Raw genomic sequence first — 14,669 nt, 5'->3', positions numbered from 1 at the left:
GGGTGATCCATTTGGGCTTCCTGAGTGCTTCAGCTACATCAATTCACTCCACGTGATATCAAGAATTGCTGAAGGCACTGGATATAACAAATGCTATGGGTCATGACAACATCCCAGTTGTGGTATTGAGGACTTAAGCTCCAAAACAGGCCACGGCACTGGCCAAGGTGTTCCAGTACAGCTAGAGCTTTGTCGGGCACATGCCAACATGGAAAACTGCCCAGGTATCTCATCCAAAAAAAAGGACACATCCAAATCTGGCCAATTACTGCCCTCTTAGTCCACTAATCATCCGCAAAGTGCTGAAAGGATCATCGATAGTGCTATCAAGTGGCACTTACTCGGCAATAACCTGCCCACCAATGCTGTTTGTGTTCCACAAGGGCCATTTGGCTCATGACGTCATTACAGTGTTGGTCCAAACATGCACACAAGAGCTGAATTCACAAGTGAGGTGAGACTGACTGTCTTTGAAATCAAGGCAATATTTGATCAAGTGTAGTATCAAGGAGCCTGAGCAAAACTGAAGTTAATAGGAACAAGGGGAAAAAATTCACTAATTAGTTTCACACCCAGTAGAAATAAATTTGGTTGTGATTGTTGGAGGCCAATCGCCTCAACCCAGGACATCACTGGAGTTCCTCAACACAGCATCCTAGGCCCAAATATTTTCAGTTACTTCATCAGTGAACTTCCCCACTTCTGACCTGATGAAGGGAAGTTCACTGATGATTGCACAGTATTTACTACTCTTCACAACACCTGAGATACAGAAGCATGCAGCAGGACCTAGACAACATTGAGGCTTGGTCTGATAAGTAACGTTCACGCCACACAAGTCCCGGGCAAAGACCTTCTCCAACAAGCGAGATTCTAGCCATTTCCCCTCGACATTCAACAGAGCGACCATCACTGAATTCTCCACCATCAACATCCATTGACCAGAAGCTGAACTGGGCCAGCTGCATAAATAATATGGCTTCAAGAGCAGGTCAGAGCCTAAGAATTTTGTGGTTAGTAACTTACTTCCCAACTCCCCAAAGCCTGTCCACCATCTATAATGGTAGAAGTCAGGAGCATTACAGAATACTCTCCACTTGCTTTGATGAGCACAGCTCCAACAACCATCCAAGAGTCTGTCAGATCAGCATCTCATGCACTGCCTTAAAGCGTTCACACTACCATCACAAGCACACACTAGTAGCAATGCATCATCTATGAGATGCATTGCAACAACTGCCAAGGCTCCTTCAACAGCACATTCCAAACTCATGACTTTTGCCACCTAGATGGCCAAGAGCAGGAGAAGCAACGAAACACCACCACGGAGCTTTCCATCATCCTGACCTGGAACTGTATCGCCACTGCTTCACTGTAGCTGCGTCCAAATCCTGGAACTGCTTTCCTAAAGAGCATTCGTGGTCTACCTGCACCTTATGGGCTACAGCAGTTTAAGAAGATGGTTCATCGCCACCTTCAAGGGCAATTAATGATGGGCAACAAATGCTGGCTTGCCAGTGACATTCAAAAAATAAAAGACACATTTTTGCTTCATGAAAATATCTACAATTTGAACAGTGAACTAGACAGAAGATTAACTGTACATCTGCCCGCAGGATGTTACTAAAATGTTTTAAAGGGGGTAGTTAAATTGAATTTCTGCACAGAAGTCTGAGAAAAAGTCTCTGATCTTAAGAAAAGTAAAAAGTCACAGCCAGATGATGTCAACAAGAAAGAATCTTTTGAGTCTGTATCAGCCATGTTTGGGAAGTAGGTTAGATGTTAGTGCAGTGCTTTAGTAACCAAAAAGGAAATGAAAAGTCTCTTTTCAAGTTTACAGGGTGTTTTTATGAAAGAAAATCAATTTAAGTCAATTTAAAGTGATACTAGCTAGAACATTACAAAAGTACAATCTCTCTGAGCAAAACTTGAATTTAATAAAAGTTTCCAATGGATAAGATTTGACTAACATCTGTTCTGTTTTTTTTCCAGAATTTAAACATTCATTTTCTTTCCAGGTGCTTCTAGATCAGGAACACGAACTTCAACTTAAGTATGAAACAATGCAAGTTGGAAATGGATTGAAAAGTTCAACAAAACTTACATACATTCTATTAGAGACTATATTCTAAAAAAGGACCCACAAGACTAAAATAAAAGGTTATTTACAAATTACAATTATATTTGAGGAGCTGATTACATGATTGAAATGAATCATTAAAACTCAATATAAATTATACCGTTGAATTGTAGCTCGTTTCCTATCTTCACACACTTCTTTCCCCCCTTTGGGGAATAGTGGGGAAGTGTTGGAAGGGTTAGCAGGCTGATTGTCAACCTGTTGAACATGTCATGCTGCTCGTTCCATGGCCAAAAAAGTCCTGAAGTGTGACTTGAACCCAGAACTTCTGGCTTAGAGGCAGGGGTGCTACCTATTGAGCCACAAGACCTTCACATTGAACCGGAGTGAGAAACAACTAAATCAGTTTTGTTACTCTTTTGTTCACCTTTTTCCCCCAAGTGATGAATTGACACCATTCCAAGATGTGTTAGCCAAACCACCTTAAAAACACCCACATTTGGTGCTCTGCTCACTTTTTGGGCATTTGCCAATTAAGCAGAAAGACTCTCAGGATTTACACGAAGACATGACATATATCTAACACAAAATTATTTTTGTGGGAGAATAGCTTTTATATTGACAGAGATCCTATAGGCAATCTCCCAGATGGAATTGCGAACATTTTTGGGAAGGGTTAACCCCTCCATGTAAAAACACTAACTGTACAATACAAGAGGGCCATCAAATAAGGCAATTTTCAAATAGAGGAAATTCTGCCCTTTATGCTTTGCACTGTATTCACTCAATTATTTAACAGTAGTTCAATCACAATAGGAAACAAAGTAATATGATTAATAATGTGACCTGGCTTTCAAAGTTTTGATATGAAGCAAGTAAAAAATGTGTAACAAATATTACAATTAGTCATCATACTACTACAAAACTCCTGTTATAGTATATCCACTTGAAGATATATCCTTCCACTGTTGGCATATGTATGCATGGATTCATTTAAATGCATATTAGGTAAGATTGCTTGCAGAAAATGATTATTTTAGGATATAGTGCATGAGTAATGTGAGAAATTATATGCTTGGGAAGAACAGGTGACACTGGACCGATGATTTCAGAAGCTTTCCACCACAGGGTGGTTGTAGACGAAGATACAAGCTGATTACTGATCGCTCTGATACGACTAACAGGATACAAGAATAATTAAATGGACTTTGATATTTTTATTCATCTAACAACTCCAATAAGTCTGTATTTGAACTATTTACGCACTCCATAGGTTTAGACAAACATTTTGTCCAAAGTGTGGTTAACAATTACAATTCAATAATAAATGGACTTCAAATCTACAAACCAGATTTCAAATAAATTTAACCATAATTAACTGTAATGCGAGTATACAAGTTAAAATCCACATCAACACTGCACTCTGTACTGAATAATTAATATTCTTGCACTAGTTATTGAACACAGACATACTTCATTTCATTTGTAAAATACACCGATCAATAAAAAACTTCAAAGCCCAATTACATTTGAGGAAGTCCTAACAGATGCAAGGACCAAACTATCAAAGTAATTTTTGATAGACTGACGCCATACACCTTGCACAAGGTGGATACAAAGATTCTAAACCAAACAATTCGTATTACTTATCCATATTCTACAGATGCCTTAAATGCAAGTGTGGCAAATTTAGATTCCAATAAGCAATACATTACGGCAATACATACAATTGTGGGAAATATACAATTGCAGGAAATATTAATTACCATTTTTGTAAAGGTATGTTCAACTGTATTACACAACCAGCAAAACTGCTAATTCCACAACCATGCAAGTTACCAGGTGTTGCCATAATTCACATGGAGGGGTTAACACTTCCCAAAAATGTTCGCAATTCCATCTGGGAGATTGCCTTTAGGATCTCTGTCAATATAAAAGCTATTCTCCCACAAAAATAATTTTGTGTTAGATATATGTCATGTCTTCATGTAAATCCTGAGTCTTTCTGCTTAATTGGCAAATGCCCAAAAAGTGAGCAGAGCACCAAATGTGGGTGTTTTTAAGGTGGTTTGGCTAACACATCTTGGAATGGTGTCAATTCATCACTTTTGGGGGAAAAGGGTGAACAAAAGAGTAACAAAACTGATTTAGTTGTCCACTGCAATCAATACAGCACACTTGCTCAACTTGCAAGGGTTGGGGTAGGTTGCATAAAAAGAAAGGCAACAAGTTTAACTATTTAAATATATATAAAAGTAAACATGTGTAAGTTGGTCTCAGGCAGCATGACCTCTGGACAAAGTTGTTTGTGGTTCTATCACAACCCTGATCAATATACCTAACTGGTGACAAAAATCAGAAAGCAGCCATACCAACAACTCACCAGGGTTAATTCCCTCTGCCTCAAAACCTCTGTGCGAAAGAATTCTCTTCTCTATCAACAGTGTCTGGAAATTAGTTAAATGTTGTTCGACGGCACAAGATAGGCTGTTTGATGTATTCATGAGTGTAGGATAGAAGAATGAACAAATTAAATCAATCTGACTGAACTATTAACGTGTTTTCAGAGGGCAAACAATATTCAGACATTTAGCACCTTTCCTCAAAACATGCAAGTTCTCTTGCTTGCATGTTTGGGTTGGCTGTGGACTTCAAAAGTTATAGAATTAACTTGAATAATTTTTCATGACGCAAAAATATAGCTAAAGCTGTGTGATCAGAGCTGTATGTCGAGATCTGAACTCTTTGAATTGGACATTCACATTAAATAGGTAGAACATCATTTTATGTATGTCTAAAACAAACATTTCATCCAAGATTTATGGTGCTTATTCAAGCTCTCAAGAAATAAATGTTCTTAAAGCCTATAGAGTTTTGGTGTGAATTTTGGAGTAGCAATGACAGCAAAACTGTCACAGCAACTTCTGGAATCCGTACATGCGCAGCTAAACTTGGAAGTCCAGAAGTTACCAGTTATGCAATGCTTCTCTGGAATGCACTGCCTGGAAGTGTGGTGGAGGCAGGTTCAATCGAGGCATTCAAGAGGGCAGTAGATGATTATTTGAATAGAAACAATGTGCAAGGGTATGGAAAAAAGCAGGAAAATGGCATTAAGTCATGATGCTCATTTGGAGAGCTGGTGCAGACACGATGAGCCACATGGCCTCCTTCTGCGCCATAACAATTCTGTGATTCTACAGGGTGCACTGTAGGAAGTCCCCACAGAAATCACTGACCTGACAAGGCTTGCCCACTGATGCCATAATATTCATGTTAAAGAGACTTGAAAAATTTATGCCATGTTAATGAGATGTAAATGAGTTTTTAAAAAAATTGTGTACTAAGTCATAATGACTGCTGAAGAACCTCTCTGGCCTGGAAAACTTTTTGAAAAAATTTGTCTCATGTCAAATCTTTGCATTCTGATAAAATATTACAACATTTCAGATAGCTATAGATTTAGCTATAGATATAGAGATATATACACATACACACACACACACACACACCAATCATTTATTTCACACTAAAATTATAAATGGTGAAGACTAATCTGTGCATTCTTGTTTGCTATCTGTGAGAATACTTCAATGTAAATGGCTGCATACCCAACTTAATGACATCACCGTTAAGACAACTGGAAATTTCCCATGGTTTGGCGCCAGATTCAAATTAATGTTGGGAAAGGTGAAATCTACATCACAGAAATTACTACTTTGTGGACAGTTCACTGACAGTAAAATCGGAGTCATTGCATCATTGCTTTATGCATTCTATTTTTTACAATCTGCTTAGTTTTCCTGCTGTGTCATTATCTGCCTTTTGAAAGAAGCAAAGAGAACATGGATATACTGCATCACTTCCCATGGCTTATATATCACAATTATTGCAAACCTTGTGCACACCATCTCAGACATACATAAAGACAAAGGGTTTCAATTGATATAATTCACCTGTTATGGAAACCAAGTTTGTGCTGTGAAATCAGATGCAAATGTTGGAAGGAAATCCAGATAGAGTGTTTGAGTGTCATCATCACCTACCTCTGTGCAATCAATCATTCTTTCCCCAAACCTTTCTTCAAGTGACAGTCAGCAACACCATCCCAAATCATACTTTATTCTTCTCATTTGGCAGCTTTCTGGTACTTCTTACCATACCTCTCCAAAACCGCAACATTCCTACAAACCCCTTACTCTTCTACAACTCTGCATTCAACCACCATAATTCAGAAGCTTTTTCATATGCCTCCTCTAAATATCTCCAGAGAACTGCCAAATTTATCTACACAAAAATAGGGCCTTTATCTGCTCTCTTCTTGACACCATATCTGGCCTCAGACTGATCTGTATTATCTGCAGCAGAAAAGAGCCAAGACCTTCCAGGTCTGTCAAATTCCAAACTTTCATGTCAATCAATAATTCATCTTTTCCTTTCTTCTCACTCATCTGCTGCTCCTCTTTTCACAAATTCAATTACCTGCCTGTCCTTTTTGATTGCCATCAACTATCTTGAATGTCCAATTAGAGAACTACATGCATGTTCCTATTAAAACAATGCAGGACAACACTATTTTCCGAATTGGCTAATCCTTGGCCAAACACTATGCACCCCTCCATTGGATGACATTGCTGCAGCTGACATTAGATACTCAGCTTTCAGGGCAGTACGCAGAAATAAAAAAAAATGTGGGTTCCCACAAGGCTGTAAAAATAGAAAATGAACAAAAATTATCCTGAGCACCAAACCAAAAGCTCAAAAGCTTCACAATGCCAAATATCTCCTCTGGTTTCAGAGTGCATACATATAATTGACACAGCAGCAGAATATTTGAATGAAGTTGAGTAACATGCAAGGCAAGTTCGATACAAGGACACAGCAACACAGTTGCAGTGTACAAGAGAAGAAACTGTCACAAGCAGCAGAAATGCAGACTCGACTAGGACTCGATATTTGATTTGATTTTTTTTTTGCGAATGGTGTCATTTCTATTAAAGAATCATCTTTGCTTATGTCAAGCAATTCTACCTTTCTTCCCCCCATTGGAATTTTGCAAGTATACGCAGATGATTCATTCAATGTTTGATCCTGTTCATAATAAAAGGGTTAAATCCTTAGTTGCAAGTTACTCGGAGCTAAACAAAATCAAATAAAATGGGTGAGTGAACAATTAAAATCATTTTGAATGTGGTCATGCATTTTGAAAATCAACAACAGTTAAATTCAATTTGTATTTTCAATCAATCAAGGTGAAACTTAAACCAATAGCTTAAAAACAAAAAATATTGCAGATGCTGGAAATCTGAAATAAAAGTAGAAAAAGTGCTGGAAATACTCAGCAGGTGTGGCAGCATCTGTGGAGAGAGAAAGAGAGTTAACATTTGGAGTTGTATATGACTTCTGCAGAACTAAACCAATAACTAGACTCAATGGCCGGGACCTGCCGCGGACGAGGCAGCGCCCCACCCAGACTTGTGGCGGGACCAGATGATCCCAGCGGCGGGTGGGTGCGGAAAATCCCGTCCAATGTGTTGTGAGAGAGGCTTATTTTCAACAATGCCCCTTAATGAACACATTTAACAGCACACGATGTTCTTAGCTTTGTGAAAATGGTCATACTGAAACCAAACACAACACATCCTAAGGGGCAAGAATGATAACTAATTATTTGAGTAGGGATTAAAGAAATGTTTTATACTGAAAACAATCCTCACATCTTTAAAGGGCATGTGGTCCAAGACTATATCTTTTTTCGATATCGCCCAAGAACCAGCAATATAAGGTATCACACTAACACACTTTTGAAGCAGTGGGCCTGATCCTGGCAATGCAATAAGTGAGTGGGTCATACAGTGCCTGATTAAAGTTATTGTGTAATTCTACCTTTAATATCTATGCTGCCTTAATGCAAAAGATCTATTTGCAAGTGCATGCCAAGTTATTCTAATCCTTCATTTCATTCTCCATTTTCATCTGATTTCTTATGCTCATTTCCACATTCACCTCTGCCTTTCTACTTTCACTACCTAAACTGCCTTTGCCTCTGTATCTATGGTAGATGAAGATAATAACAATAGATCTGGTGAACGTCCATGTTACAAGCAGCAGCAGGCAAGGACTCAGATGGGCAGAAGCAGCACAACCTGGATTTGGGTGGGTTGCTTTAGGGCGACCATTGTGTCTGTGTATGCTGGGAAAGGGCGATAGTGACATTACGAGATGCTCAGAGCCATTCCAAAAGTATTGTACTTGGTAGCCAACTGTAGCACAGAATGCTGGCAACCTCAGGCTCAGCTTCAATGAGCCTCATCTGTCAGTTGTTCAAAGGTGGACTATTATTCCACTACCACCTAGTACCAGAGCTTTAGATAAAATTGTGGTTACCCTTCCATAAAAACACATTTCTGAAAAAGCCACTTGTTGCAACAGCTGATTTTTCTAGTGAGCTTGTGGGAATTGAAGAAATATTTTAGGCAGCACCACCAACTTTGATAATTAGCAGGAGCTCACAGGAATGAAGTGCGGCTCTGCCTCCTGATAGCACTACCCAACTCCACGAATCAGGGCCTGCATCAGATATCCACTGTGCTGCAGGTATTCACTCAATAATGAAAACAATGCTTCTGGAAAAGGAACCTGCATGTGAAACCAGTGCCTATAATTCTATCCGGGTATTTTCTTTTAAAATTCCCACAAGTGCAAGATCAACTCTTTCAGCCAGTAGGGAGAACCAAAGGCTACCACACCAGTTGCTAGACAAGATCAAGGGGCATGCCAGGTCTCATTCATGGGCTGTATACTGTCCATTTACAATGTTCACAAAAGCTATGAAGGAGAAATTTAGAATTTTGATGGCAATTGGTCAATTGACTAGTTTTTTTTTAAATTGAGAAACTAACATGAATAGCATACAGTGATGGACAGCAAGTTGGAAAATAAGAGTAAACTAGAAGGTGAGGCATGCTATGAATTAGTAAATTGGTAATGACAAGCTTAGATCTTAAACACCTGTATGTAGGTCTTAGGGAGAAAGAGAGCTAGGAAGGTCAAAATTCCAACTTAAGAGCCCTTAGAAAAGAATGAATAATTTGAGATTTGGCAGGATTAGAGAACTATGAGTTGGAGGCCATGAGAGGACAATTTCCAGAGAAGATATGCAAATCGTGCTGGCTCTAAAAAGTGAGGAAAACCTTGTAGGCCACCTTATGAACCCAAAAGAATGAGAGCAGGAAAGGGCAAACACTCAAAATCTAACTAGTGTTTTTAAATAGATCCTGCTCCATGTCCAGGAATAGGGGAGGCACTGCAAGAATCTTCCTAGATATGGGAGCAGATTCAGGTCTTGAATGGACAGAGTTGTTTAGAGGGAAAGAAGTTAATTAGAATCTACACCAGGGTAAACAGGTTGTTATTCAGCCCAAACAGTTTGCACATGGTGTATATCCTCCACACAAGTGTTAACCCTAATCCCCTGTGCCAACCCTGTTACCACATCCCTTTACTGTATTTTTCCTTCAACCAGCTATTAATTGTTGCCAGGGTTCCTACTTCAAACACCTTCACAAGCCCAATAAAAAAAATTCTCACGTATATCTTAATTAAAATAATAAATAGAGTTAATTTTTAAAAATTCGTTCACGGAATGTGGGCATCACTGGCTAGGCCAGCACTTCTTGTCTATCCCTAATTGTCATCAAGGAGGTGGTCGTGAGCTGCCTTCTTGAACCGCTGCAGTTCACGTGGTGTAGGTACATCCACAGTGCTGTTAGAGAGAGAGTTCCAGGATTTTGGCCCAGCAACAGTGAATGAACGATGATAGGGTTCTAAGTCAGGAAGGTGAGTGGCATTCCCATGTGTCTGCTGCCCTTGTCCTTCTAGATGGTAGCAGTCATGGGTTTGGAAGGTACTGCCTAAAGCCTTGGTGAGTTGAGGGAGGCAGTGGCTTAGTGGCATTGTCACTATACTCGCAATCCAGAAACCCAGGCTTGAATTCCACCATGGCAGATGGTGAAGTTTGAACTCAATAAACATCTGGAATAAAAAGTCTGATGGGGGATGCCCATGAAACCACTGTCGGTTGTCACTAAAACCCATTCGGTTCTCTAATGTCCTTTAGGGAAGAAACTTTGTTGTCGTTACCTGTCCTGGCCTACAGAAAAAAAAAAAGACATGTCTAAGCTTTTCGTCTTGCAAGACGAAAACCTTAGATATATCTCTTTTTCACACATACATCTGTTTCTACTAACACAAACCTACCTATCCTTTCAGAATTTTAAATACTTCTTTTGAATCACCTGTCAATTTCCTCTTTGGTCTCACAAAAACTGTTCCAATTTTACCAAGTTTTTCTTCAAATTTGATGGCTTCATTCCATTGCTGCATTTGTGAACGCTGTGATGCTGGAATTGAAAGAGCAGAAAATGTAGGAAACACTAGGTCACACTGGATCTATGTAATGAACAAATAAGTTCATCTGCCAACACATCAGCAGAATGGAAAGATATTACAGGTGAACATTCCTAAAAGAGCTGAACAAGAGGTAGGGGAAGTGGTGGAAAAATAAAATAAAATCATATTGTAAATGTTCTCTCCTTTACCAAAACAAAGAACACCTTCTAACCTTTTTACCTTGTAAAAAGTGAGCCATTTCCAACTTCCCTGTCCTTGCCAATGTCCTTGAGTGCAAATCTGAACCCATCTTTCCCGTAACTCCACATAAACTTCTGCCCTGAAATCACATTGAAACAACTATAAAAGAAACAAACAAATGACATCCTCTGTAACTATAACCCAAGTACACTAACCTTTTCCTTCATTCTTGACCACACAAACCCCCCAAATCTTATGTCTCATTGTCCAGTTGGTTCCACTCTAACTATCCAACTGAAGCCAAAGCAACTCCAGCACCGTTCTTTGAACAGTCACCATTTGCTCCAATTAAACATCGAGATGCCTAAAGCTAAGGTCTTTAGTCCAGTTCAAACTCTGTAGCCTTGCCACAGCTTTCATTGCCCAACCTGGCCACCCCATTTAGGGCTGAACCAGACTTTTCATAACTGACATCTGGGTCTCTGGTCTCATATCCTCTGTTACAAAGGCTGTCTGCTTCAGCCTTGTTAACATTGCCTGCCTGCCTCAGACCACATCCACTGCTGAAACATCACTGCATTTTTGTCACCTGCAGACTCATCTTTTCTAATGGTCTCATGACCAGCCTCCCACCCTTCACACACTCAACTTTAGCTGAACCAGACCGTTTGCAACCTCAGGATTCTATTCGACTCCGAGCTCAGTTCCTGTTCCCATATCTTCTCCATCACAAACAGTGTCTAATTCCATATCCACAACATTGCCCATCTCTGCCTCAACCTCTGCTGGAAGCCTAATCCATGCCTTTCTCAAATTACAATTATTACAATGCTTTCCTGGCCAGCCTCCAATCCTCCATGCTCTATGAACGCCAACTCATCCAAAAATGCTGCCTGAGTCCCATCCCACACCCAGATGTGCTTACACATCATATGAGTTCTTGCTAACCTAATTTGCACCCAGGCTACCTATACCACCAACATAAAACTCTCATCCTTGTTGAAATCCACCTTTGGCCTCATTTCTACCTTTATAATATGCTCCAGCCCTACATCCCCTTCAGAACCCTCTATTGCTCCTTCTCTTCACCTCAGCACTGGTGGTTGTAGCTTCAGCCAACTAGGCTGTGTCCTCTGAAATGCCCTCCCTAAACCCTTAATACTTTTCCCTCTGGCTCAGCCTCCATTTTTTTTTAAAAGGCACTAAATGAATACAAGTTGTTGTTGCTGCTGATAGGAGAAAGGGGCTCACAAAGATGAGAATATTCAGAGATGGACCATATAAAGGGAGGGGTGGAAATCTGAAACAAAATTAGTAATATTCTCTAGATCAGGGCAACAGCAAGAAACAGCCAGAAGTCAGAGACAGGACCAGAATAAAGAAAGTTCAAAACATCCTACAAAGACAACATGCGTAGCTAGGAACGATATGGGTTCCCAAAACAATATTTTTTATCCTAAGGGAGTTAGTTAAAAAGAAAATCTTGTTCCACATGAGAACAAATTCAGCCAAGTGAAGGAGTGTGGTCGTGGATGGGTAACTAGTTGGGATGCTATTTGAGGAAAAAAAATTAAGGGCTCAAAGGTCATCCTCTTGAGGAATAGAAGTAGAAGGACAAAGAACTGTTAGTTTTTTTTTAAATAAAAAGGAGACAGACAATGTCAATAAACCAGAATCTATCGAAGTGAGCGAAGACGTCAGGAAAGCCACTAAAGTAGGTGTGTAGAGACTGCACAGCAGGGAGAGAGGAAAATAGAGTTGTCAGGCAGGAGCAGCAAGAAAGGACTGCTTTATTAGGACAGTCCCATTTGTGGATCTGAGAGAAGAGGCTGAGCAGACTTTGTAGGATTGGTGAATTAAGGGGTCAGAGACTGTGGGAAGATTTCCAAAAGAGATAAAATCAGTATGCTGGTCCATCTGCACTGTACCGTCTCTATTGCCTCAACATCTTCCCAATAATTTGAAGTCCAAACCTTTGCAAAGTATTCCAACTGTGGTCTTAAAAAGGTGTTGTACAGATCCACCATTACATCTTTACACTCGTCATAAAACCAGCATTGCATTAGCTTTTTTATGGCTTTGTCCATTGAAGATATTGCTTTTAAATGTGAACTTGAGTAGTCCTTTTACTCTTCCACATGAAATATCTGGCTACTTGGGGCATGAGCAAAATCTGACAGGGCCAAATTCCACATGTGTGGACAATACTGCTGTTATCAGCCTATTTTCACTTTATTTTGTATCTCTCTAGCTTCATGACTCGGGTTTAACAAGGTTGAGTAACACATATAACAGACTCCCATGAAAAGCAGTGAATGAGTTGATCACATTCCTATTAAAAAAAGGTAGGCAAACATCTGACTAAATACAGATAAAGGTTACAGGGTCAAGTCAGATTTAAATTAAATTATCAAAAACAAAATGCCGCAGCATGGTTCGAGGCCTGTTGGAATAACAAGAATTACACCTGTGGAATGTAACCAGTCATGATTCAATACAGTAGCCTACAAATGATATCCTGGACTTTAAGTTTCTTTAATGGTCCTTTAAAATTCTGATTTATTTATTTGGATATGTCATCAATAAGTGAAATAAATTGGGAGAATCCCTGATGAAACGTGCATGGTCTGTTGAGTTAAAAAAGGCAATAAAGTAGCTTCTTAACTCTAGTTTAGTTGTGTCATCATGGTTACAAGACCAGAATAAGCCTTCACCCAATAACTTGACGTAGATAAAAAACAAAGTATACTTCGCATCACATCCCAGTGTTTTTACAACCAATGGATCAGTTTTGAAGTTCAGTTACTGTTAGTCTTACATGATGTCCAATATCAACATAAGCTGAATGCTATAAAATACAACACATATGGACTATATTACTGCCAGATTCAAACTAAAATAGAATGGAATGAGCAATATAGTAAGAGGACAGGGGGAGATGCTCCACAACACAGTTTAAACCCTAATAGAACAAATCATACAGAATTTCAACCATGTCAATACTTTTGACCTGTCAGTGATTTTGCAGAGAGCAAAACTAGTAATCCTTGGAATACAAAAAATATTTACTGTAGCTGATGATAGCCAATCAACACTCAAGTATAAGCATCCCAGTGGCTAATACTGCCTGTGGGGCTACTGCAGTTGCATATTCCAGAAGTTCAGCCCTCTCAAACAGGAATACAGGAGTGTGCCACTTGGAAATGAAAATACTGAAGTCATAGCTCAATAGACTAAACGAAATATAAAGGGTAGTCCTTGAAGTTCATCCCATGTTAGCAAACAAGTGAAGTCAACTCAGCAAAAATCAGCAGCACTGGCAGGGGAAAGATTTGGGAAACAGTGATTCCAAAGATTTGATTTTTGCAATAAAATCAATTACATAGGATTTTCTTCACGATTTTCCTATTGCTGCTGCAAAAGTGCCAGACAATAATGGTCAAAGGACAATTACATTATAGAAAATAAACAAAATCCTGGCCAATGATTTAAGCATCACTCATGATTACAGCAATGTTACAATACAAGACTGATTAGCTTGATAACAGCAGATGATTCTTTAAACACGTGCAAATTCCACTCGTACTAGATTTGCCAAATGTATATTGTTAACTGGCAGTACACAAGGAACATATACCAAACACTATTTCCACTTGTTGAAGTTCATTTCAGCAATGCTATTTGTACATACCATTGAGTTGGCGGTATTTTAGCTAATCAGAATTTGTAACTCAAGCTCATTAACTTCTTAAATGTCAGCTGTGGCTCAGTGTTAGTACTCCTAACCAGCCACAATTTCAAGGCCAGCTTTTTGTGTCAAAATTTATCATGGAAATCTTTATGGTAGTATATTATCTCAAAAGTGTCAGTCTTGATCAGTGATAGCATTTGTGCAACTGAGTCAGAAGGTTAGGGCTCAAGTCCCACTTCAGGACTAGAGTACATAATACTGACTAACGCTTCATTGGAATACTGAGAGTGCTCCACTATTGGAGGCACT

The 14,669-nt window shown here is 39.3% G+C and overlaps 1 protein-coding gene across 2 annotated transcripts in view; it reads right to left on the bottom strand.

The window, feature by feature from the left end:
* cdyl (chromodomain protein, Y-like) overlaps positions 1-14,669 on the bottom strand; it is a 189,644-nt gene that overhangs the window by 136,550 nt on the left and 38,425 nt on the right. The window contains exon 2 of one of the 2 annotated variants that reach the window (XM_078539554.1): positions 10,420-10,479. The exons of the other annotated variant lie outside the window; for it this stretch is intronic. Within the exon in view, the coding sequence (XP_078395680.1) occupies positions 10,420-10,479 (60 nt within the window). The remainder of the gene's footprint in view (positions 1-10,419; positions 10,480-14,669) is intronic. 2 annotated transcript variants of the gene reach the window in all.

The sequence above is a fragment of the Cetorhinus maximus genome, chromosome 3 (assembly GCF_964194155.1).
Source record: "Cetorhinus maximus chromosome 3, sCetMax3.hap1.1, whole genome shotgun sequence".
Lineage (NCBI taxonomy): Eukaryota > Metazoa > Chordata > Chondrichthyes > Lamniformes > Cetorhinidae > Cetorhinus > Cetorhinus maximus.
Note: the sequence above shows the minus strand (reverse complement) of the source record. Positions and strands in the feature narration are given on the sequence as shown.